This window comes from Pseudonaja textilis, chromosome 3 (assembly GCF_049901715.1).
Source record: "Pseudonaja textilis isolate UNSWEBS1 chromosome 3, rPseTex1.2, whole genome shotgun sequence".
NCBI lineage: Eukaryota > Metazoa > Chordata > Lepidosauria > Squamata > Elapidae > Pseudonaja > Pseudonaja textilis.
The window spans coordinates 55,782,383-55,808,691 of record NC_141992.1 but is presented as its reverse complement, the minus strand read 5'-3'; the positions used below and the strand labels follow the sequence as shown (position 1 = coordinate 55,808,691).

At 36.2% G+C, this 26,309-nt stretch overlaps 1 protein-coding gene and 1 long non-coding RNA gene across 4 annotated transcripts; one reads left to right on the top strand and one right to left on the bottom strand.

Moving 5' to 3' along the window:
• Positions 1–87: 87 nt before the first annotated feature.
• On the bottom strand, positions 88–2,656 carry LOC148126126 (uncharacterized). The gene is made up of 3 exons (XR_015742850.1): positions 2,490–2,656; positions 1,541–1,608; positions 88–908 (listed from the first exon to the last, which is right to left on the bottom strand). It is a non-coding gene; the product is annotated as an uncharacterized LOC148126126 (long non-coding RNA).
• Positions 2,606–26,309, top strand: AKR1A1 (aldo-keto reductase family 1 member A1). Of its 3 annotated transcripts, none has more exons than XM_026707101.2 (9): positions 2,606–2,774; positions 9,944–10,039; positions 12,631–12,750; positions 13,707–13,858; positions 14,835–15,030; positions 18,863–19,062; positions 20,183–20,255; positions 23,180–23,266; positions 26,036–26,309. In XM_026707101.2, the coding sequence occupies exons 2-9, from the start codon at positions 9,950–9,952 to the stop codon at positions 26,099–26,101; spliced, it is 984 nt and encodes a 327-aa protein (XP_026562886.1). In that variant the 5' UTR covers positions 2,606–2,774; positions 9,944–9,949; the 3' UTR covers positions 26,102–26,309. The 3 variants fall into 3 exon arrangements, with proteins under 3 accessions (XP_026562886.1, XP_087785937.1, XP_087785936.1); XM_087929811.1 differs by having other exon boundaries at positions 2,686–2,705; XM_087929810.1 differs by lacking the exon at positions 2,606–2,774 and adding an exon at positions 2,839–2,904.

The window sequence follows — 26,309 nt, the reverse complement described above, 5'->3', positions numbered from 1 at the left end:
ACAAACAACACGTGCCCAAATCCCAGTTGCCTTTATGATTCTTCCAGTATTTCCATTAACATACACATACAAACTCAGTCAATGGTAGAAATATTATGACAAAAAATCTTGTTACTGAAACAGCAGTGGAATAAAAAAAGTGGATTAACATTAAACAAGTCAGGAGGCTGAACAAGCTATATAGTGTATTCTTGGAGTGTTTACATAAAAATAAGATATATGACATTAAGTGATTCTTCGTTCCAAATAAGTACACACAGGAGTTGAAAAAAGTAATATTGTTGGAAGCAAGTTGAAATGCTTTTGCCCTGATTCAAGCAACTCTTCTTATGGATTCTGTTGCAATATTTAAGTTTCTGGAAATAAGCTATTTTAAAAATACAATACAGAATATGTTACCTGATCTTTGGGGGTTAATGTTTAACTTTAATATAAATTTTATAATTGCAAAAATGAAAGAGATGCATTAATCAATAACAATTAATTTCAAAGTCCAGCTAGACTATGCTAAGAAGTATGTGAAATATTGCCACATTCCTAGGTACATGCACTCACACTAAGCAATAACTTACTTAACTGTAGTTTAGTGAATAAACCACAACTGACTGCACAAACTGAGTCCAAATGCAATGACAATATGATAAACAAATAACATTACTGTTTGTTACCTATATTGTGTAAATAAAACCAAAATAAAGATTTACAAAACAAATGTTTCCTATAATTAAGAATATACAAATTCTTCCATTCCCAGGATGCTCCACTTCTCCCTTATGGGCTAGTCTGAACATTTTGGGATAGTTTGTCCACTTCCAGAAAAACAGTCCATGGTAATCTGGATGCGGTTGTCCCCATTTCCCCATTCCACTCCAGAAAAGTGATGCGGGGAAGCATTATTAAAATATTGTCTAGACAGATCATAAAGGTTTGAACATAAATAATATTGGCTATCCAGTTTGGTGTGTAGCAGTTAGAGGACTGGAGAGATCAAGATTAATTCAGCCACAAATTATGAAGTTAGGCTATTGGTTTGAACTCTGAGCTTGGCAATTTGGTTGCAAACATTTCATCACCGTTCAAAGGCATTGTCAGTGCATCCAGACAACTCAAAACACACTGACGATGTCTCCTCAAATGGTGACGAAAAGTTTGCAACCAAATTGCTAAGCTCGGAGCTCAAACCAACAGCCTAACTACCAAACCCAGCTACTAATATTCAAACATACTAATTATGAAGTTATTTGGAGTCTAATTCATAGCCATAATAATAAGCAATCTACCAGGCTACTGAGCAACCCATGAATATCATCATTTTTTCTTCCCATTCCACACCTCACATTCTGTGTCTAACCATCAGCCAATGCTGTAATAGTATATTGAAATAATAGCTGTAAATCATCAGATCTGAAGACCCCAAAGGGGCAACAGTTTTTCTACATTTGATGATTGGTAATTTTAACAAGCTTTATTCATTTAAAAATATTTATGGTTTATTATTTAGCATGTTGTAAGAACTCAGTTGAGAATAGCTGAACTCTACCATGATGTGTAAGTCGCTCCCAGTCATGAACCTGAGTTTGTGCATGCCACACATCTGTGCATAATTGGCTGTTATAATAAAAATACCTAAGTAGATAAGTTGTAAAATAATGACTGAACCTTTTTATAAAATCAGTGATTGTGTTCATATAAAATGCTAGCTGATGGCTAACTTCCCTTTACTTAATTTAATTGACTGTGTTTATAGAACATACTTAATTGTTAAGTCCACAGGATGAGTTTGCATAACATGCTAAGTTATAAAATGTGATTAAAGGTAGCTAATTTGTGATGCCTTTGCTGTGCAAACAAAATCACATTTTTAAAATTAAGAATATAGAACACAGAAACAAAGGGCTCAGAGGTTTTTTAGTTCAACCTTTGCTCAAGGGAGAAGATTTTATACCATCCCGGTGAAATGGTTGTCTAGTCTATTTTTGAAAACCTCCAGTGATGGAGGGCCCACAATTCTGAGAGGCAAGCTATTACACCATTGTTCTCACTGTCAGAAAATTTCTCCTTACTTCTAGGTTGAATCTCTCTTTAACAAACTTCTACCCATTGCATCTTGCCCAGTGTTCAGGTGCTTTGGAGAATAAGGCATTCCATTCTTCTCTGTGATAGCCCCTCACCCCATTCCTAAGAGGTGTGTAAGGGGTGTGCATAAGCGCACCAACGTGCCTACCATCCCTGTCTTAATGTTCCCTTTTATTCATATCTATTTCACGTATTAATAATCATCTTTATACTTATATATATTATCAAATGCATGCTTGACAAAATATAAATAAATAAATAATAAAGTATTGGAAGAGGGGCTAGATATACTTGAATCCCTCAACCGTTCATCATACGATTTATAGCCACTTTTCTGCACACTTTTTAAAATCTCAGCATCTTTTTTGTATCGTAGTGACCAGAACTGCATATAAACTTATTATACAACAAACGTGCCCAAAAGCCGATCAAGCAACCGGAATTTTTCTTCAATAAATTGCGCGGCCAGGGTCTAAGGGAATTGGGTTTCTGCTGCTGCCGGTAACTTGCAAAATAAGGGAAATACGGTGCCCCGCAAGCTCACGTGGCTTGGAAAAGTCAGAAAGACACAGGAATGCTCGGTTAAATTTCAAACCCGGAAACGGAAACATTAAAGCCAGAGGCGACGGGTGGTTTTTTTTTTTTTAACTTTCTTTTGAATTCCAGAGAAGGGACTAGAGAACTCGAAGTGGTACGCGGTGAGTGACTTTCCCGAAGCTAATCTCCTTTGTCTTGATTTACGTCAGTCGGTCTGGTTTGTGCAGAGTCAGGGGGTGGGGTGAAACGTGTGGCTGAACTGGCGGGTATGGAGGGGAATCTCCAATCCAGGTGACGGGGAAAAAATTAAATGCAACGGGGAATATTAAGAGAATATTAGAAAATTAATCACAATGCTTGAAATTTGTATTTCAAACTGCAGGTGTAGTCGTATGCCTTAGTGTAAATTTTACTTTTTCCAAGTAAAGTGTGTAAGATAGCAATAGCACTTAGACTTGTATACTGCTTCACAGTGCTTTACAGCCCTCTCCAAGCGGTTTATAGAGTCAGCATATTGCCCCCAACTATCTGGGTCCTCATTTTACCCACCTCGGAAGGATGGAAGGCTGAGTCCTATCCATATTTTCTTGGACACCATTTAGGTGGAAGGATTTATTTCTGGTTGGACCAGGTGCAGTTATGATAAGCTAATGACTTTGTTCCCAGGAACATCATAAAAAAAAACCCTTGAATATATTTAATACTGATTACAATCAGATTTATTGTTCTCTCTTCATAGTTTATCTTTTTGCTGATGTGTGCTACATATCACAGAGCATTTCCTTATACAAAAATAACAGGAAACTGCTTTTATAACAGTTGTATAGAATTTCAGTATGTGCAGACTACATATTCTCATTCTCTCTCTCCCCCCCCTCACATATATATGGGGGGGGGGAGACAGAGAGAGAGAGAATTGTAGGCTGCAATTATAGAAGTTGAGAGTGCAGAAGTCAGCACCATCATGTCAGCAATCACAGACTTTTCCCATGACAATCTGTCCCTCACTTGGTCTTCCAATGGTACACTCATCATTCCTTTAATTGTGTCTATCTACCTTATTATGGGTCATCCTCATCTATTTTCTTTCACCTTTCTCAACATTAAAGTCTTATCTGGAGACCTAGATCCTTGCATAATTTGTCCATAGCAGGACAATTTGAACTTGGCCATTTGTGCCTCCAGTGAGAATTAAGGGTTGTGTTTGATTTTTGTTTGTTTGTTTGTTTACTGACTACAGTATTATCAGGAGTCTTCTCCAACACCAAATTCATTATTTTTCTTATCCTGCTTCTTCAAAATCCAACCTTCATTTCCAAAGGAAAGGATAGTAGTCCCTTATCTTAACACTGAAACTAATTGGACAAGTAGTACAATCTAATTTTAATAGTAGCATTGAAGCAATATCTTCTTGCTTGAAGACATTAGAATAAATTATGTGGTAGATTTGTGATCAAACATAGTGTGTCACAGTTATGCCTTCAGCTTTGGTTTGCTGCCCTTTGTCTAAAAATGAAAAGGATACTGACTAAAATGCATGCATCAGTAGCTGTATCTCTTTGAAGAAGACAAACACATATTTTAATATGTAGTTTGAAAGATGTAAATAAAGGAAATGGGCTCCTCACATCTTTGAATTCTTGTACAGTTTGCAGTTAACTTTATTTGCTGTATAAAATAGATTATTTTTATTAGAAATTTAATTATAGAAGTAGAGAGATTATTTAAATTCCATTCTAATTTTATTAATGTGAATTTATTATCCATCCAACTCCAATGGACTAAAATTGTATCTAGGTAGTACTTCTTTGAGAACATAATGATTTATTATTATTTAAATACCACCCAACTTCCAATGACTCTTAAAATCCTTAAAATCATTAAAATATTTTACAACCAATAACAATAGAAAATACACACACACAAACACATACGCAACAAAACAGAAGAACAATTATGGCAAAGAAGAGAAATAGCTCTGTGGAAAAATTCTACAGCTGATTTTACCAAAAACTGAGGATGTTGCATAGTTGAGAGCAGTTGAAACATAATTTCCTCTTATGATTAAGCTTGTAAAACAACTTTTAGATTGCTGCAGGATGTTCCTCTTGGAAACAAAATGTTCTTCATAAGCCAGTAAAGAGTTTTTTTTAAAGGAAAACAGTTACCCATCTTCCTTTTTCCACTGCCTGAGAAATGAAACTGTCAGCAAGAAAGGAAAAGGATTAATTGGACTTTAAACTCTAGGCACAGTTCAGTTTTCAACAGACATCAGCATAATTGAAATCTCCCATTAGACAGACATACAGAAAGACAGACAGACTTTGTCTAATCATCAGTGTCCCATTTTTAGGAAAGGTATTGAAAGCAGCAGGTGTTCAGTATTAGAGAATGAAACAGATTATCTGGATCCATACTTATCAGTTATCAGATCCTATCATAGGACAGGTAAGAGGACATTGTTCTGTTCACTGGCCTTTAAGTTTCTTGAGGAAACGTACCTTTTTGTTCCTACTATTAGTATTTTGAATATCACCTGGCACCATTGACCATGATTCCCTACTGGATTGTCTGCGAAGGTTGGGAGTTTGGGGCACTGTCTTGCAATCATTGCACTCCTACCTAAGCAGGGAATTCCACTCAATTATCATAGGGGAACACTGCTTGAATCCATGACCACTCCCATGTGGGGCATAGCTCTTTTCCTCTATGATATTTAACTTATATGAAGCTAGTGGGCAAGGTTTGTTCCAGGGTATGGTGCTATCAGTAAGCTGACCATTTCTACATTGCTACACCAGCCTATGCTGGATCAGGTTTTGACAGCTGAACTGGGTTTTGGAGGCTGTCAAGATCTAGATCAAGGGTGTCAAAGTCACGTCGACAGGGCAGCATCATGTGACATACCATGACTTTTTCCCCCTTTGCTAAACCGGGCGTGGGCATGGTCAGCATGTGACACATCCAGCCCACAGGCTGTGAGTTTTACAGCACTGATCTAGATAGTGCAAAACAAGTTCAAATTAAATCCACCTAAGTCCATGTTGCTTTCCATCAATAAGGTTGGGTGATTCAGCTAATGTTGGCTACAGTAAGACACTTTCTGTGATAATGCTCCCTTCAAAGGAATAGTTCTCTGGTTTAGGAGGGCCTATAATCCTCCTTAGCTCCTCCAGCTGTTGCCACTTTAGCTGATGTGCCAATTTTAGACCTGAGATGCCTTGTACACAATGATGTGTTCTCTAATCGCCATGTGATTAGACAGCTGCAACATGTTCTACAGGTAATCCTTCATTTATGATCGATCACTTAGTGACCTTAGAAGTTACAATGGACACCCTTACTCCAAAGCTTACTACTACCCAGTTTTGAAGTTATGGACGCTGTAGCATCCCTGCGGTCACATGAACAACATTTGGGCAGATTCACCCTTACAACTGACCTCAGGGACTGACTGTCTCTTCCATCTCTCCCTGCAGGCTTTTTGCCTGATTTCTCCCTCACCCCCTTCCCAAATTCCTTTTAATGAGGCTTACTGCTTCCATATAAATATATGTAGGTCTTATAAGTGTGTTTAGAAGCAAAAAGGGTTTATGGTCACTGCCTAAGAAATACTAAAATCCAATGCTTAGGGCCATTTATATTGTTGTGTTGTATCTTCACTTCACAGAAATATTAAGAGCACTAAGACCTGAAGCTAACAATTACTTAGCATATAAAATGTTTTTTTCATGAGTAATATTCTGTCAGTGGGAAGTAACACCTGATGCACTGATATAAAACTGAAAGTTTTAATTTAATTTAATGTATTAATTTCTCACCTGGGGAAAAGTTCTTAGCTCATCTAGCAGTTCTGTAAGGTATTATTTAAATTTGAAGCTTTTTTGGATGCTTATTAATTCAAGATTATCATAAATATTTACCCATGTTAACAGCTATGTGCAGGAGTTAAATAATCTTATATATAATTTAAGATGTGAAAATGGACAGAATTTCTGAATGAATATCTGGCATTCTATGTTTGCTATAAAATTGGGATTTCACTATTACTCTTATCACATATGAAATTGCTTGGTTGATAGGCTTCCCTATGTTCAGAAAATGACTAATACAATCAATGGAAAACTGCATGTATAGACCTGTCTGTAGTTCCTGTGCAGATTTCCTAACCAAAGTAAATACTGTATACTCATATTATCTTAAAATTTGATTTCAAGATGTGGGAGAATAGCAGCTAACACTGTAGGACAATGTGCTTAACTTCCTGTGCCCAATCCTTCCTTTCCTTTTCTCTGTACAAAGCTGAACTGTACAGGCCCAGTACTTCCATTTGTAGACTAGATTTATGGAAGTTTCATAAATGTTTTTTGTTCTGATAATATATAATAATCGCTAACTAAGAAAATACACAGCTTGTGCTGTCATTTTCCATAACAGCACTTGGATTAGCAGATGAATATTTTCATAGCATGAATATAATAATTAAAAAGTGATTACTATCCAGGAATCATTGATAGTTTTGAAGCAAGGGCTGACAAGAACATTTGGGTATCCAAGATGGCCTTTATAGGTTTGTCAGCCCTTCATGGCAGACCAGGGCTATCGAAAGAAGTACTAAAATACTAGAACCCTGTAGAGATAGACGGACAGACAGGCAAAATAATATTAGAAGCGGGATAGTTTTTTTCCTTCTATCCTCCTCCTATCAAAAATAATCAAAGGTGGGATAATCTTGAGTTTTTTTTGCAAAGTCCTGTTTTCCCAGGCTAAAGTTATGTTTTATCAATGGTTGACATGTATTTTTTTAGGACTCTTACATATTTCTATACAGGTTAGAATCTGAACTCCAAAATAGCTTTAAAAAAAAAAAAAAAGTTCAGTTACCCGATGCACTTTAGAAAGTTGAGATGGCTTTTTCTTATTATAATCTGATTTGTGAATCTGTGTGTTTTATTAGTGTAAAATATACGTGTGCAGGGGTGGGATTCTACCAGTTCGCACCTATTCACTAGAACCAGTTGTTAACATTTGAAGCAGTTCGGAAAACTGGTTGTTAGAAGAAATTACTGGCCTAATCCTGTAAGGAAGGCAGGAAGGAAACATTCTGGTGTTGTTTACAGAAACTGCCTCTCTGTTAACCCTTATTACATTCTTGGCAGGACTTGACTTCCTGTCTCAGGAACTTCTCTGGAGTTTTTTTTACCTCCTTTGCTGGTACTTTGCTTGTGTGGAGTGACCATTCAAAGTTATAATGGCACTGAAAAAAGTGACTTATGACCATTTTTCACACTTACGACTGTTGCAGCATCCCCACAGTCATGAGAAGCCAGGCGAGGAGATGCGTGCCTTGATGTGAGTGATATTGAGTTGGCCACACCCAGCCAATAACATGACCACCAAGCCATGTCCACCCAGTCACATGACCACCAAGCCACGCCCACAGAACCAGTTGTTAAAAAATTTGAATCCCACCCCTGTATGTGTGGTTACTCAGGCATTCCGTCCAATGGCAAGCAGCATTAAAATCTTATTTTGGTAGTGTTGCTTTTATCCACAATCCCCAGTTGGAAGGTTTGATAGAACTTATTTGAAGTAGAAGTTTGGTATCACTCAGAACTCAGCTCTGATATACACTTTACTAGACTGGGATGAAAAAAGATGCTTGTAGTTGCTTGCTTTCTCACAGAAAGACTTTTAGCAGTACTCAGTTGTTCCCTCATGTTTGAATTGGGAAGATACTCTAAAATGTTCTGTTGTGGAGACTGGTAAATTGTTTTTGTAGCACTTCCATATTTTTGGTAATTCAGAAAAAAAAAGAATTCACAGATCTTTACCCATGGAGTTTTATATCATTTAAAATTAAATATAAGGAAATGATTTCAAGAAAGGATGAGGGAAGTAAAAGCAGGGGTAAATAAGATCTTTTTATTCCAGGTTCCAATAAAATCACTTCAAGAATAATTTCTAGAGTCAATAATTTCTAGAGTCAAATGTTGCACTCAGAATTTTCAGAGTTTGTTCCTAGAAGAATAACTGGTTGTGGAGAAGTGTTACAACATCATATTGTTAACTGTAATCTTTTGTTTTGCCAAGAATAGTTCACAAGGTAGGAACTCATACAAAGAATTAACCTATAGACTGCCCGTCTACAAATTACCTTGAATCTAGAAGAATAGAATAGAAATAGAATAGAATAGAATAGAATAGAATAGAATAGAATAGAATAGAGTAGAATAGAATAGAATTCTTTATTAGCCAACTGTGATTGGACACAAGGAATTTGTCTTGGTGCAAATGCTCTCAGTGTACATAAAAGAAAAGATACATTTGTCAAGACTCAAGAATCAAAAGGAACAACACTTAATAATAGTTATAGGGTACAATAAGCAGTCAAATCATACTAGGAAACAGTCAGTATAAATTGTAAGGATACAAGCGACAAAGTTACAGTCATATTGTCACCAGTGGAAGGGGGTGGGTGATAAGGAGCATACAGAAAAAAAAATCTTAAATTCTTAGAAACAAAATATCCCTGTTCAAAACAAACAAATTATATTTGGTCATTTTTGTCCATACCTCAAGAACCAAACAAAGCAACACAACTTTTGCATTTGGCAATTTGAAAACTCAGGAATCTCTCAATACATATTCACTTAATAAGCACCGCAATGCTCACTCACTGATTAGTCAGTGAACAACAGTGTGGGTTTCCTACTGTGCTGTGAAAATGGCAAGGTAAGACAAAGGTGTTGGCAACCAAGTGTAAAATATAGTCCTATTCAGGTTGAAAATATTTTTTCCTCTTTGTAGGCTTAAAAAAATGATAGAATGTGATTCTAAACAATAAAAAGTGCCTGTGTTCATATAAACAAAAATTTGTTCACATTGAAATTAAACAATACAAACAACCTGTCCCAACTAATTTCCTGAGTTATGCAAAGACATTTTTGCATTTATTATTCTCTTGGCCTAGTTTCTTGAGAACAAGGTGTTTTTGTTCAGGTAGGCATTGAAGCTGTTAGTTGGTTGTTTTAGTTGGCTATTCCTTTATTTCATAATATTTCAGTATGTTGTTTCTCTCCATTTTATTCAGATATTATTTATTTTTATGCTTTCTGTGGTTCTTTTAAAATGGTTGCCCTTGATGGAGTGTAAAATGAATACACTGAATATTAACTAAAATGTTGGTGAATAATATATCACTTCATCCAGTTATTATTTCCTTAAATTAAATGGCAATTTCAACATTATAAATGCAGTCCGATCTACAGGTTTTCTGTTTTGTGCAGTTAAACCATTAAAATATAAACCATCATTACGTTTTGTTTAGATAAAGATGCCTTTTGAATGCAACTATGCTTTGCTTCACACTGGACAAAGAATGCCTTTTGTTGGATTAGGTACTTGGAAGAGTGAGGCTGGAAAAGTAAGTAGTTCACTATTAAGCTGAGGAAGTTATTTAAAGTATTTAAGATCTTAAATTCTGTGTGTTAATAGAAAGGTATGTTTTCATTTTCTGTTAATCAAAAGATTGGGTAAAGAAAAGGTTTCATCAATGATCGCATTATATTCTGCATTTCCATCCTTCCTAGCCCCCTTTGTCTTCAGCGTAAATCGTAAGTAGTGTTATATTTACTCTAAAATTCAGGCTTGATTAGTGGTTGTCAAAAGAAAAAAAAATCCCAGTGTTCCTATTGATCAAAACATATAGCCATGATATTTTTCAAGGGGAGAAATTTTATAAATTTCTACAAAATACTCAATTTTCATAAAAGAGAATGGAATCACCTGATGAAATTGTGTCCTGGGTTCTACTTAGTGTTATTGCTTTTGAAAAGCTGGGCAAATATTTTAAATAACTAGAGATTATAATGACCTTCAGTTTCAGGTCTGCAAGCATGTATATAGTATTGCCAATTTACTATAATGGCTATGTTCCCATACTTCCAAACCAGGGGTAAAAATAGCAGTCTTGGAGGGTTCAGGTGACCACTAGCATCCATTTTGTAATCCTCAGATGCTTTTCAAGTAGCTGCAGCCAAAAGTTGCATCTTCAAAAGTGGCTGGGGCTAAAACCTGTTGGGATTATATAAGAGATGCTACTCTTAAGATGCCCAAATTCTAAAATGTACAAAAAAAATCTAGATAATAGAAACTAATAACATATAAGAGGAAAAAGAAATTAAATAAAAATTAATGAACAGAGAAAAATACTTCTGTATGCAGCATAAGAATAATAGCTCCATTTCTATATATATTATACACCTCAGATAAAACAAAGTAAACCTTCTCCATATGGATTCATATTGCCCAATATTTTCTTTCTTTCTTTTTAGTACTGAAAAGCCAATTGAAAGGCTGAGAGTTAACCAATTTCCTTTAGCTGACCTTTAGAATGTAATATGCGCTGGTTCTTCCAGGATCACTGTTTTTGTGATGGTCCATCCATCTTGATATATACAGAGATCTTCATAAATTGACAAGTTCCATACTTTGGCATATAGTTTAACAAGCATTTGAAATCATTAAAACTCTTCCCAAGAATCTGGTTCACCATAACAATGATGTCTAACCCAGGGTTGTCTGGTCTTGGCAATTTTAAAACTTATGGATTTCAACTCCCAGAATTTCCCAGCCAGCAGGTCTTAAAGTTGCCAATGTTGGATACCCTTGGTCTAACCAAACAAATTACCAAGGGGCATGTCTAAAGAATATGTAATAATGTACTGAAATCTGGGAAGAGACCACAAGGTTGGCCACACAAGCACTACCAAGACACTGAAAGAAATTTTGTGCCACTGTGACATCCAGCCAAAGGAACAAATGTATCAAAGTATGACTAAGTATGAAATATGACCAATCCAAAGTAATTTAGCATATTTTGTAGCTAGAAGAAATTTGAAGCTAGAGTCAATAGTATATACTTGTTTGAGAATGCATCAACTCTGTATTTATGAACTAGTCTGACCACTAGGCTAAATGATGACACACAGGTTTCCACACATAAAGCCTTATATCTATATTCATATGAACTTGAGTTAGTTAAGTAAGTCTCTGTTTAAAAGAGAATGGGAATTTCCTATTTCGCTGTCTTCAAGACAAAGGTTGGGCGAAGGTAAGAGTTTTCTGTCTTCTTACTAAATTATTTTGTTGTTACTATTGTTATTTAAATACTCAGTATTATTTCTGAACTTTGCTTATGTTCAAAAGCATATCTGCTAAATTCAGCTTTCTAGCAATAGTACAGTGAATAGAAATCAAGGCAAGATACTACTGTGTGAAGCAGAGAGCAATGAAATATAATAAGAAACCAAAGTAGGGTTACAGAGGCGCAGCTGTAAGCTAAGGAAATTTGCACAATCAAGGTTTCAATTTAGCTATTATTCAACCTGTCTGCAGCAAGTAATAACTCACTTTGGCTGATCTTGAAAAAGTTGAGGAGTGGGACGTGGTAATATTTGAATGGGAGAGCATGTAGAAATTCAAGCTGTATGAAGTTTTAAAAATCACTTTTCCAGTGTCACCAGGAAAACTATTCATGAAATCATCAGGAGCCAAACTCAATTCAAGAGGGATCTTTTCTTTTTGCATGATTGAACAAGAGACTCCCTAGAGTCATTTTCCAATTCTTACAATTTGTAGCTATTTACTAAGGCAAGAAAGCTGGTGAAATAATCAAATGCATGGCAATATAATAGATGAGGAAAATCTCTTTTTAAAAAATGCCATCAGTTTTTGTCAAAAGACAGAAATCTGTGGCAATTCTAACAATTGTGGTGACATAATAATCTCCTAAGAATGCACCAATTCTCCTGAGAATGCAGTGAGGGTTACAGATTTTCCTCCCTTCTGTCATTCTTTTGTTTTTCTTTTGGGCATATGTACATGCCCCACCCCATACAACAGATCTTAAACAACTCTTTTATTTGTCTTAGCATTACTTATTAAATTAGAGTAGCCTTTGGGATATGCTTCCTCTCATTGTAATCCACTGTTCTTTTCATTTTTCTGTTCTAGGTAAAAGAGGCTGTGAAGTATGCCCTTAGTGTGGGCTATCGCCACATTGACTGTGCTACAGCTTATAGCAACGAAGCAGAAATAGGTGAAGCTCTCCAGGAAACTGTTGGGGCTGACAAGGTAAAAGAAGGAATTTATCTGGGTTCCTGTTAAAAAGGAAAGGCAGAAAGGTCAGCTTTGCAAAGCCATGTCTATTTCATATTAGTTCTACTTACTGAACAATTATAATTGTACATCTCTTTATGTACCGTAATATGACCATCAAAAGCAATGTTCTAGTGTGATTCTGTGTTGTAAATTCTGCCTGGTTCTGTTTGTTTTTCTGAGCTTGGGAATTAAGCTGCTTGAATGGGAGATGTGGGGAAATTCTGGGCTATAGGTTACCCAAGAGTCTAGACGGTTGGAAAAAAAAAACATCTTAAAAGGCAAGGGCAAACCATTTTAGTATTGGCAGCATGAAATCATGGACATGTTCTTCAAATCATCAGAAGATGAACTCATCTTGGAGGAAGGAACAGTAAGGTAGATTATGACTAAATAAAGAAGGAATGGACATGAAATAATAAGATGAACCCTTAATATGTAAAAAATAGTTATTGTCAGGATAGCATCTAATTGTCAATTTGATCATGTTTCTGCTACAAAAACCTCTGGAAGTAAATGTATGAATTAGAAGGAAGTGAAAATATGCAAAACATGATTTAGACAGAATAAAAGTTTGCTTGTTATGTCTGCATAAAGTGAACTTTATTATGTTCAATGTGGCATGGTAATATGTTAAAACTTTGAAACACAGCACCTTTTCATAGTAATTGTTTTGTTTGGATGTCTTAACAATCTCATAAGACTTTTAGAACTTATTTGTACTTTGAAGTAAAGTATTTCCCATTCTGCTCAGATTTGCCCATTCATTTCCTTCTTGGCCAAAAATAGAACCTGAAATATAATACAGAGATATTGAATTCAGCAATATATAAGTTAGTGTTCTTTGGTGCTTTTCTTTGGTGAGGTGTCTTCACTTGTATTAAGAAATACTTGAAACTATAATGATTTATTGTTCATTGTTCTTTTTAAAGGCTGTTAAAAGGGAAGAACTATTTGTTACATCAAAGTTATGGAACACCAAACACCATCCAGAAGATGTGGAGCCAGCTTTAAGGAAGACTCTGCAAGATCTAAAGCTGGATTACCTAGACCTCTACCTTATGCACTGGCCACATGCTTTCGAGTGCGTTTTAATAAGAGAAACATTAAGAGACTAAATCCCAATTTGTTATTTATTTAAACCTGGGGCACAGGGCAGGGGAACAGAGAGGGAGAGAGGCTGAAATTTACTCCTTTTTAAAAAAATAGGCGGAGGGAATGAATATTGTGGAAATTATGTATGATCCAACTCATATCACAATGTTGATGTTCTATTACTTGTTTCAGCATAGTGCTAAGACTCTAAGAAAAATTACATATGACTACTGAAAGTATTTTGTTTTGTGTGTTCATTCTGGAGGGCTACTATTAATTTGTATAGTTCACAATATTATGAAAAATTATATAGTTCATATTTTATTTATTTAATTTACATTGCCGCCTATTCGCCAAAGGCTACTCAAGGCGGCTTACACAATGTAAACCATATTTAAAAGAAAAAATAAAAATAAAAAACAATAAAAACTAACAAAAAGAATCAAATAAATTAATAAAGTACAATAGAACAAAATCTGGAAAAATAAAAATAAAAATCACCCAACTCCCACCACCCCCGCCCTGACGACAGCAGATCACTCTAGCTATTTGATGGGCTCTATCCCACTCTGGGTTCCCCAGGCCTGCTGGCAAAACCAGGTCTTCAGTGCCTTTCGAAAGAGTACTAGAGTGGGGGCCATTATAATCTCTGGGGGAATGATGTTCCAGAGAGAGGGAGCCACCACAGAGAGGGCCTTCTTCTGGGTCCCACCAGGTGTATCTTCTTCAGGGATGGGACCCGCAACGTTCCCTGCCTGCCCACTCTAATGGGTCAGGTAGATGTGACCGGCAAAAGATGTTCTCTCCGACAACCTGGTCCCAAGCTATGAAAGGCTTTAAAGGCACTATTACAATTACATATTGCTATATGTAAGCTAGTAAAATAGTTGTTAAGTGATTATTTTGAAGTGTATTTGTTCTTAATAGTGTTTCCAATGGATTTGCTATCTATTTTTTTATAATAGGCGAGGAAATAATCTCTTCCCCAAGAATCCTGATGGTACAATGCGTTATGATTATATTGACTACAAAGATACATGGAAAGCTATGGAAAAATTGGTGGAAAAAGACTTGGTGAAAAATATTGGGCTCTCAAATTTCAACAGTCGACAGATTGACGATGTTCTCAGCATAGCTTCTGTCAAGCCAGCAGTTCTACAGGTAAGATAGAAGAAGAAAAAGAGGATGTGATTGATTCTTAAGATTATGATTAGAGTAAAGGAAGTGCAGTGTAAAAGAAATAAGTTGTGTTTCTTTTGAGAGGCATGTCAACATACCTGGGCCAAAAGTTGCTTCTTAAGGAGGGAGTGCACCACACCTTCCTGTTTCAATGCTGCCAACGCCACCACCCTCTCAAGGATTCATTCACCACTTCTGTATCCAACCTGTTATCCCCTCTCTGGTCACATGTACCAGCCAGGAGGAGTGTGGATCTAAATGCAAATGATGAAGTTCATCCAAGAGAGGACTCTATTCCTGTCTTCAAGCTGTCATAGACTTGAAAAAGTCCCAGATGGCCTTGCAAGATGCTACAAGACTTTACATAGATTTAATCTGAACAGATAAGAATTATTTTGTCTGCAAAATATCTAGTAAAGTGGTCATAGTGGCCTACTAGAGGACCCAACAATGATTTAGGTCACATTAAATAAGATTTCTGGATGGCATTCTGCCACTAGACTAACTGGACAAATATTGAAGGTTTATCACCCTTTCTGCCACCTATGTTCAGTCACCTTCCCTTTTTATTTTTCACCACTATTGCTGCAGGTGTCTCCTGTATTACCTTCTGAAGCATCTCTCTAAACCAAGAGGACTCCCCCACCCCCTGATCAATGCACAGGGAGAGGATGCTTAGGCATTCTGTCAAGTATCTTCCTCAGTTCTGTGTTTCTGAATTCAAATAAGAGTGTCAATTAAACACTCCTCAGTAGACTGATAAGAAACTCCCCGTGTTGTCCCTTGAATCCAAGCAGACTCATAAGTGACTGGGGGCCAACCCTTTAATGCTTCTTTTCTCTACAGGGTTGCTAGTGGCCATTGAATATCAAGGATATCAGAAAGTGATCTGACCATTATAAAGGATTGGTATTAATGTCTTTGAGATAACCTGAGGTAAAAGCCAATCTAATATATAACTCCAGTCTGAGTAGGGACTGTGGTAACTTAGGGCAAACCATAGTTTCATGGTGATCATAAAATATAAACAAAACAAACATGCAGCTATAAACTTCTAAGTTGTCCTATAACATATTTCCAATAGGTTGAAATTGTCTGAGTGAGTCCACCACCAGCTAGGCAATCTTAAGCAGTTCTAGAAGGCAGCATGCTGGCCAGCAGGGATAATACTACATTAACAGTTCCTCTGCTTGTCCTTGATACCCAGTTTCATATACAGGACCTTAGATTTAGTAATTACCAAAAGAGTTCATCTGTTTACATCACCCTCTCATTGAATGTTATTGCCTCTCCTCTTTCCCAGCCTTGGTATCAAAGTTGGCATAGCTCCTGAAACCTGACCAGTCAGATCTTAGGCAGAAGCAATTCTTCATTCTCACATAATCCAGTCTAAAAGGTACATGTCCATGCGTGTCTGCTGCCTCCTCCATCCCAAGGCCATGTAGGGACATGCTCTTACTCCAAATAAACTGGCATTGAAAAGAATCAACTGGATTCTTTTCAACTGGCATTGAAAAGAATCAAATGAATCTAGGATCTTAGTTGGGGCTGGGGGACAGAAGTGGGGATTGGTATTAAATATCCAATTTATTTTTGCCTGCAACAGTTTGTCTTCACTAAGCCCTATGCCCTCTTTGCCCATCATTACTTTGATCCTTTCCCATTCTGTCCTCTCCTGTGTCTCCTCTCAATACAGGGCATCACCATCCTTTCAATCCAGTTACCACCCTGTTTGTATTTCTGAAAATCATTCTGCCATTTAGAATATAGCTACCTTAGCAGAAAGGGCCATGGTCAACCTCCAGCTATTCCTCCCCTTCTCCCACTAGGCCTTCTCCCACTCATCCCCTTCCCCATTAAAATCAGTGTAACCTTCCATTCCAATTCCACCCTTAGGGGTTTTTTCCCCCACTCTACTCTTCCTGGTTCTCCTCTAAGAAAAAGAGTGCTTCCTCATGCTGTAAACTTCCTTTTCCTCCTTTGGAAGTTGGTCCTCTATTCCACCTGCTTTGGCCATGTCCCAGAGCTGGGCCAGATTTCCCATACATACAATGAAGTTTGCTACTCTTTCAGCATACCATCTCTCAGCTATTTGAGTCTGTCCAGAAATGGCAGTGAAGAAACCACTTCTTCCGTGGAGCTTTGATGATGCAGAAACTTGCTATTTATCACTGGCCTTTCTTTCTTCAAGTCAACCTTATCCCTCTTTTCCACCAACATAAATCTGTTGGTTAATATCACTTTGTCTCTGTCCACTCAGTCTTTTTTGCAGCATTCCACAATCCATCAAAAAAACTCAGGCCACTCCAATTCTCTAGCCCAAGTTCTCCTTTCCCCATTGTTATTAGCACTCCCTTCTCTTCTCCTGTTCTGCACTTCCTCACATTATCTTCAACTCATAGTAAAGCTTAGAGTCTGCTACCATGTCGTATCTCAGTGCTTTCCTTCCTGCATGAGGAGTTTCTCTTCTCTTGTATCCTATCAAGATTGGACCACTTCAGAGCCAGTTCTATATTGCAGGAAATCAACAGGTCAGTCAGTCCTCAGCCTTAATTCCACTCCAGGAAAATGGACTGAGAAATTAGCTAAATTAGTGTTATTTACACAGTGGATCGTTTTCTCTATATCACCTCCCTCCTGTCCGTAGCTTGCAGGATTAGTAACTAGCACTCAACCTACTTCTGCTGTTTCATCCCTATTCCTTATTTTGTTCTGCCAGTTTTCTCAACTCTCGCTTTCCAGGGTTTTTTCTTTTTTTCTCCCTCCATCATCATATATCCTCCACATTATAGTTTTAAGTTAAAACAAATCTGAAAGAGGGAGAAAGAACAAAAAAGTGTCCTTTGTTTGTGATGTTAATGTCTCATTCCCAAGATGTGGGGAAGGGGCACCTTTTCATCCTCCTACAAAGTAATTTGAGTATGTAACTTTGTTTTAACAGTGTAGAAGCAGAGACAGAATGTTCTACCTTGTAGCATATGTACAAGAAGGAATCCCATCACTCCTTTGTTTCCATTTGAACCACTGGAGAGCCAAAAGTGTTTTTTTTTTATTAACAATGGAGCCACTTAGTTTTACAGAAGCAATTTAAAATCCAGTAAAACAGTAATTGGAGGATTTATGAACCTTCAAATCTTGCTGAATGCAGCTCCTTTGATCCCTGGCTATTGGCAAAGCTGGCTGGGTATTAGGAGGGTTAGAAATGTCCAACTCCAGCCATAGCGAATGAAGGTATAGGAAGAAGAGTGATTTTCATGTTTATTTGTTTTCTTCTGATGCTTTCTGTTTCACAGCTTGTATTATTCTGAAGGTTTCCCCTTACGGACCAGGATATGGATGTAATTATGGTACTGGAGGGAAAAATGTAATCAGCAAAGTGAAGATAATGCAGTTGGTGAAGTTATTTTACTTCTAGTTGTACGCACAACTTACAAGCCACACACAATTTCTACCACAGCCATTTCTACACTTTGCCATTACATTTTTAACATTAAAATTAAGAGAATTTTCTTCAAAAGAAGATATAGGTTGAAAATGCTTTAGTGATCTCTGTATATATACTGTAGTTCATCTGTCTGTCCTGGCATATTCATCTAAGCTAGACAAAAATATAGAGTGCAGTATAGACTCTAACTCAATACAATGTGCCAGAAAGTTAGCTGCACATTTGCCACCAACCTGCAGATCATGGTGGACTTAATTTCCGCTAAATTTTCAATGATTGAAACTTACTATTCTAAAATCTACTCTTTCAGCAAAGTGATATTAGTTTTTTGGTACCTGCCTGCTCACTATTGTATTTTGCTTTTAATAGGTGGAATGTCATCCTTACCTAGCCCAGAGAGAACTAATAGCTCATTGCCATCAGCGAGGCCTGGTAGTAACCGCTTACAGTCCTCTTGGTTCACCTGACCGGATGTGGAAGCACCCAGATGAGCCAGTATTGCTGGAAGAACCTGGGATAAAGAAACTGGCAGAAAAGTACAAGAAATCTCCTGCTCAGATTCTTCTCAGGTATTAATAAATTAGCCTTTTGAGAGATCAACATTAAAGATCTGAAAGAACAGAGTGCTAGACCCTAAAACTCTTTATGTTACCTATGAATACATTTAGTTAAACACTGTATAGTACAAATTGGTGTTACAGTGTTATGATGTGATGGCAAAAGGATTTCAACCACTCCCGATTTTGTAAACATTTGAATTTGGGTTGTGTAAATGCTGAAATATTGCAGTGATTGTGATGACTAAGTGAATTTAGTATCCTCTTAAAAGGACAGAGTGTAGAAATATAATTCCAATACCAAGTCAGGCCATTGGTCTGCTAGCCCTAGGCTTAGTCCATTCCGAAGAGTTGCAGAGGCATTCCAGTTTTCAAACAAACATTGTTAAAGAGATGTCAGGAATTGAATCTGAGGCTTTTCTAATGCAAAGTTTTTTAGAATCAAAAATTTCCTAAGTGAGAAATGAAGCTGGTTTAATGGTTAAGCTGGTAGCCGACAAACTGGCAGACTCTGAGTTTTAGTCTCACCTTAGACATGAAAAGCCAGCTAAGTGACCTTGGACAACTCATTCTCTCTCAATCCAACTCATCTTACAGGGTTGTTGTCGTTGTTGTGGCAAAAATAGGAGGAAGGAGCATGAGACATGTTTTCCACCCCGAAGTTATTTATAAAAATAATAAAGGAGGGATATAAATAAATAAGAAAGAGGAAAAAGAATGTTAATTTTTGCTTTGCAAATAAACATTATTGTATTTTGTTAGAAGTGCAGTATTATTTTATTATACAGTATTAATGCTTTTATTCTTCTGTTGAAAACAACTTCGTAATTTAAAATGGAGATTTGCAATAGAAGGTGCTTTACAAACATTTTAATTAAATTAGCAAAACCAAGGTAGCAGCTTACTTTTTGAAAAAAGAACCTTGGATTCTAGGAATACACTTTGAAGTTCCATTCAAAGAACCCTGATTAGTATTCTGTATTCTATGTTACAATGGTATTATATTTAACTTTGAGCCCAAAGGTTTGTAGCCTTGTAGAGAAAATATTATTTTCCCTGTCAGAATAGAAGACTTTGGATTTTGTTTATCCTGTATGAGAAAATCACAGCTTGTTGTTTAATTCTGTGATAGATGGCAAGTTCAGCGGAAAGTAGTTGTTATTCCCAAGAGTGTTACCCCTGCACGCATACTCCAAAATCTTCAGGTAAGCGGGACTTCCAACTGACTTGCGAGACAAAGCCATTACTGTAGGCAGCTTTGGTCAGCAATACTGAAGCTTCAGCTGTGTTTTTTGCCTTGGTAATACACTGTACAGGTAGTCTTTGCTTACTGGTTGCTTATTTAGCAACCATTTGAAGTTACAATGGCACTGAAAATAGTGATTTACAGCTGATCCTTGCATTAGCCATCTTTAGTGTCCCTGCAATTTCATAGTCATGGTTTATGTGCTTGGCAACTTTTGACAGTCCCAGCATCCCATGTTCATGTAATCTCTATTTGCGACCTTCAGAGCTGGCTTCCAACAACCAGAGTCAATGGAAAAGCCAGTCCCAAGTCATAGTCACATACATTATGTTTAATGAGTGATTTGCATAATGATTGCAACCAGAACTGATATTGAAAGGTGTGACTGGTGTTTTATTGTTACCGTGTCACTTAGTGATAGAGTTGCTGGTCCCAATGCAGTTAGTAACCGAGGACTACCTCCATAGGAAAAATATAATCCTCAACTGATGTGTCCTGATATCATTTTACTAGAGCCAATGAAGGCACACATGCACATTCTGGTTTGTTTGAAGCTCCAGCCGATCAACTAATTTAGTATTGAATCTTACTACCACAGATTCTAGGCTTGTTTATGAGGCTATTTTTTTTTTTATCTGCTACACTGTACTGATTTAATATATCTAGTGCTTCCAGTCTGTGCATTCAATATATTTAACTGATCTTCACTTGTAAGCTTCTACCTCCCAGACTTTAAAGAAAATCTTTTCGCTTTTGGTCTTGATGAGTCCAGTAGAATCCAACATTTCTGTGTAGTATCATATTAATGTATTGCTTTAAACTGCACTTCAAACATTATTTTAATGTCGCAATTTCCTTTTGAAGTTGTTATAAGCTTTAAAGCTTTAAAAAAAGCTTTAGAAAAAAAGCTTTAGAAAAAAATCAGATAAATATAAATCCCTTCTCTATCAGCCCTCTTATGTAGAAATCATTAAATAACAGATGGCTATCCAGAAAGTGTTACAATTAATGCTATCTTATTTGAATACTCTTGAAGAGCTCAGAGATATTAATTTTGAATAATTTGCACATTTTTGCTTGTTTACCTTTTTATGTTATTTCTACGTATTACTTGGAGAGGTATTACATCTGTAGATGATTGGAAAGTTACTTTTTTTGCAATGATGGGAAGCAGAATTGATATCAATGCTTTTCTTTCCAAAGAATTATTGTTGAATTTGTTTCTTGTTTTTGAAAAATATCCTTTTTGCTTAACCCACCAATGAAAATTACTCCTGCATCTTTTAGTCAGTTAAATTTGGTAGGTTAATCCAGAGGAATAAATCAGTAATAGTCACTTTGACATCTTATCAACCAAGGAAGGTGGCTGTAAGTTGGGCAGCACTAGCCTCACTCGGGAAGCTGATTCTGTAGGACATGGCCTTACTTTACCATGATGAATCACCTGCTACTTTGATTTTGCAAAAATTCATGTTGATGAAATCCTAAGTGGAAGTCAAATTTCTATCGTCATGAACAATATCGTCTCATTGTTGTATTGTGACCCAGTTTGCCTGAACAACTATGGCATATTAGGCATGTTGAGAAAGTTTCAGACTCCATGGTACTTACTTGGATCTTTACAAAAGCTTCTACAATAGTATGCCTGAATATATTGTAACTCATAAGCATACCATGGAACACCTTCCGTGTAACTGTTCAACCTTGTTGCAATATTAATAAAGCTACTACAGCAGGAGTCATGAATCTGATGTTAGTGAGCTCCAATTTCCAATGAATTCAGCCACTATAGACAATAGAGCGAGATGCTGAGATTATAATAACAGTAATATCTGAAAGGTCACACATTTCCCAACTCATTACAATAGTCACTAGTTGCTTTTTTGTGATGAAGGTTTTGCAAGTAATAAACAAATTTTATTAATATGAACTCCTACTAAGGGATTTGCTTCTCTGAATTCAGAGATAGCTGCTTTTCTGGCACTTGTTTTTCTGCTGTATATCTCTGAGAGGATAAAACTGTAACTTTTCTGCAATCTACACTCCAAATCAGTGGTGGGATTCCATTTTTTTTACTACCGGTTCTGTGGGCATGGCTTGGTGGGTGTGGCAGGGGGAGGATGCTGTAAAATCTCCAGTCAGAGGTGGCATTCTCTGAACTACTCAAAATTTCCGCTACCGGTTCTCCAGAACTGGTCAGAACCTTCTGCATACCACCTCTGCTCCAAATATAGAGTATGTAGCACTGCCTAGTAGAAAGTGTGAGTTTAAGGTTGTCTCTAGTATCAGTTTCCTTGCAAGATTTCCTGTATTAATAGTTTTGCCAAGTTTCTGAAGTTTGGGTCTATTTCAATACAATGCTAGAAACAGCTTTTCTTATATAATGAAAGTTATCATAAAGGAGATAACTTCACAATTTTAGAATAATGAAACTTTACAGATGAGGATTTTTTTCACACTTAGATCTTTTACAAAGTGTAAGAAACACTGAAAAAGATTGTTTCTATATATCAGGCATACTTGCTGACAACAAAAAGCTATGTTTTCTTTAGATGGTTAGGATGTGCAGATCTGCAGCCAAAAATATGCTTCAGAGTGGGCGGGTGCATTCATACCACACCTATCTGCACCACCTTAAAGAAGCTGCATCTTTAAGGAGTTGCAGTGTGCACACCCATTCCCACTTTAAAGCATGTTTTGGCTTTGGTATTAAAGACTTGTACATCTCTTAGTAGATAGCTCTCATTACTTAGTTATGTTCTCACCTGTTTGCATTTACATGTGTTCTACAAGCAGAATTTTTAAGTGATTAAGACAACTCATGAAGTAGCAACAGTGAAAATCATAGCCTAAATTAACAGTAAATGTATTTATATGTTTCAGGTGTTTGACTTCAGCCTGACCATTGAAGAGATGAGCTTTATTGAAAGCCTGAATAAAAACTGGCGATACATTGTGCCAATGGTCACGGTAAATGTTGTTTCTGTTCATACAAAATAAATGAATAAATAGAAAACTAAATAAAATGAAACTGAAATTTGTAAAACACCCACTGAATGTGTTTACTCTGTATCCCCTCAACAACTTGTCTATCCTGTTTTGTCAAAAAACAAATGCATGTTTTAAACTTTATATTTCTTAATGTGTTCAATTAAAAGTTGCAGTTAAGAAATGGATTAAAGTACAAATAAATCCATAACATCCAGTAACAATGTTTTCATGCTTAATTCTCAAAGTAAAAATCTGTGTGCCCTCTAGCGGCTTGTGAGCTATAGAACAAAATTATACAGTAACCTGTTGCCAGTTACATAGTTTCCTTTTCAAAACCCTCACAATTTGATAAACCTAAGACCATATGAGGAAAAGTAGGATTAAAGGAATGAAATCATGTTTCATCCTATTAAAATATTTCAAATATTAAAATAAAACTAACAAGAAACAATATTAAGAAAACCTCAGAATATATTTTTGAGAGTAGTATAAATTTAGATAACAACCCATACTTTTGTTGCTCTGGTCATATTAATATACTGAACTGTAGATAATATAGTTAATTATAATTATAGATATTATATAATGTACAGTAGGTAAAATTATAATGGTAATATAATGATGATGATGGCGATGACGACTGTTCACATCTACAGTGTTTCTCAACCTTGACAATTTTCAGAGAGGTGGACTTCAGTTTCCAGAATTCCCCAGACAACCTGCTGGCTGCTGGCTGGAGAAATGCTAGTCTGCATTCTGACTTGGGAATTCTAGGAGTTGAAGTCCACATACAGTATTTTAAAGTTGCTAAGGTTGAGATACACTGTACTAGTAAATGGTTGAAGATCAAGTTTGACTGTTGGTTTTGCTGATGTTTTTGAAGAAAACATGACTAGCTGGCTAAATATGTTTATATCTTAATTTTTTTTTTTGCATTGTTCTGTAGTATTACATTGTAATACTCAGTGACTTTCATGGGTATTGCATAAATTTCATCATCTTATCTGTCATCTCGGTTGCATACTGCAATAGTTAATTTAAATCTTTCTTCTGTTTTTCTTTATAAGCTACTTGATGAACCAGTCTGTTCTTGGAAATTCTTGGTGATGTTAATCAGTTTATGGATTCTTATAAATGGCTTAAAAGAGTGATATGTGTCAATATTTAAATAAGTAATGAGAATTTGACCTTCGGATAATAAGGAGCATTATTAAGAATCAGCCATAGCTTGAAAGCTGCAGTTTTATTTTTCAAATAAAATTTATTTCATGGGTGAAAGAGATTTTGAATCAGTCCATGAAAAGTGTGCCAGTTACCCATGCCTTTCTACCCTCTAGAAAAGAGGAAGGTGGCTCCTGTTCTTATCCCTATAAGCATGTGGATGAAGGGTCTGATATAAAAATATAGAATCTTGACCATTAAATCTCTGAAGCACTGCCAGATGTCAGAATTTTTTATCTAAGACCATCACAAACCTAAAACACTAAGCAATATTACTTCTGATTGCACGCTTAGGAATCCTTTTAGCATATTTATTAATATTATTTATCATTTTTATTTAGGAAACTGTATAAGGTACATTTCTTTGCCCCATTTGGATATCAGTAATTAATAAGACGGATGCATATATAGGTAGTCCTCAACTTACGACCACAATTGAGCCTAAAATTTATGTTGCTAAGCAAGAAATTTGTTATGAGTATTCCCCCATTTTATGACTTTTCTTGCCACATTTGTTAACTGAAAACACTGCAGCACGAGGTTGTTAAGTGAATCTGGCTTTCCCATTAATTTGCTTGTCAGAAGGTTGCAAACGATGATCACATCACGCCACAACACTGTAGCTGATATAAATATGAGTCAGTTATCAAGAATACGAATATAAATCATGCAATGAGATCATGGAGATGCTGCAATGGTCATATGTGTAAAAAATTGTCATATTTTCAGTGCCATTGTAACTTTGAATGGTGACTAAATGAGCTGTGGTAAGTAGAGGACTACTTGTATACACTCATGTGTGTAGAACACTTAATGAATGTGAGATACTTTCAACAGAGGCTCTCTGAGAAAGAATGCGATCGGCCTTCCGTCCTTCCTGCACCAGGACACCTCAACTTTCTCTTGCCAATACTCAGATTCTGAGAGTTATGAATGGCAAATTGATGCACAGAAAATCTCCCATGGAGATCAAATTTGTATGATTGTCTGGTTATGGCAAAAGATCACTGTGGTGTCAATTGGACTGAAAGCCTTTTTAAAATCCTAAATGTTAGTTAAGGTCATCTGCAGAAGTGCAGTGTCTCCTTCCCATTCTCTTAAGAGTTACCACTGGGGTAGGTGTTTTCAAACATGTTTCTTTTAAGTGTTCTTTTCAAAACTATACCTTGAAAATCTGATACAGCAAATGTAAATATTTAAAATGTTTATAGTTCTCACCAAGTTTTTCTTTGTATTCTGATTTCTTACTCTATATTAAAAAAAAAAAACCAAGCTGGAAGCTGTGCTGCTTCAGATGCCTAAAGCTGTAGTTAGTTTAGTGACATATTTGCCATCTTTGCATATCTAATGTAGTATTGTGCTGATTTTAGGTTATAATTGATACAGAAGTGTCAATTTTTTCAGAGAAGTAAAAATGATGATTTTGTTATTAAATAATGTCAAATTTCAGACAATGCTATATTCACTTTGAAATAATAGAAACAATTGTGCTTTCTTTTAACTAATACTTTGCTTTATCTTTTGCAGGTGGGAGACAAAATGGTAGCAAGGGATGCTGGACACCCTCTATATCCCTTCAATGAACCATATTAATTCGTAAAGCTACCCAAATGAAAGATGTATTTCCGATTCATGACTGCTACTGCCATCAATTACTAGATTTTAAAAAATAAACCTAAATAAAGTTTTATATCTGTAGGATTGCATTTAATCTGGAAGAGTTAACAGTAGTTTTAGAGAAATAACTGTTTAACAATATAAATTGTACAACCTGAAATTTTTTAAATAAGATCTTAACTAA